Genomic DNA, 339 nt, shown 5'->3' on the forward strand with positions numbered 1-339 from the left:
CAGTACTTTTTTTTAACTCAACAGGACCCTCAGACAGAGGATTATCAATTCCGAGGACATAATCCCCAACCCAAACTGAGTGGTATGGTGTATGGAGTTCAGTGCAGTGAGTAACATTCAGACCAAAATATTGGAGAAACGAAACAAGCACTTTACAGATACATGGCTCAATACAGGAGAGCAGCACTTCAAGACAAGTGTCAGAGGTCCACATACACCTCAAGAACAAGAAACACTATTTAGACGACCAAGGGGTTAATATTTTTGAAAGAGAAGACAGACAGTTTGAAAGTGTATGAAGGGTGGTATTTGTGTCAAATGATGAAAAAAAAAAAAAAA

The 339-nt window shown here is 38.6% G+C and overlaps 1 protein-coding gene across 1 annotated transcript in view; it reads right to left on the reverse strand.

Moving 5' to 3' along the window:
* Nucleotides 1–200: 200 nt before the first annotated feature.
* LOC119408721 (protocadherin beta-15-like) overlaps nt 201–339 on the reverse strand; it is a 3882-nt gene continuing 3743 nt past the window's right edge. Inside the window, exon 4 of the mRNA XM_037675561.1 lies at nt 201–218. Coding sequence (XP_037531489.1) covers nt 201–218 — 18 coding nt within the window. The remainder of the gene's footprint in view (nt 219–339) is intronic.

This window comes from Nematolebias whitei, chromosome 4 (assembly GCF_014905685.2).
Source record: "Nematolebias whitei isolate Nwh7 chromosome 4, NemWhi1, whole genome shotgun sequence".
Lineage (NCBI taxonomy): Eukaryota > Metazoa > Chordata > Actinopteri > Cyprinodontiformes > Rivulidae > Nematolebias > Nematolebias whitei.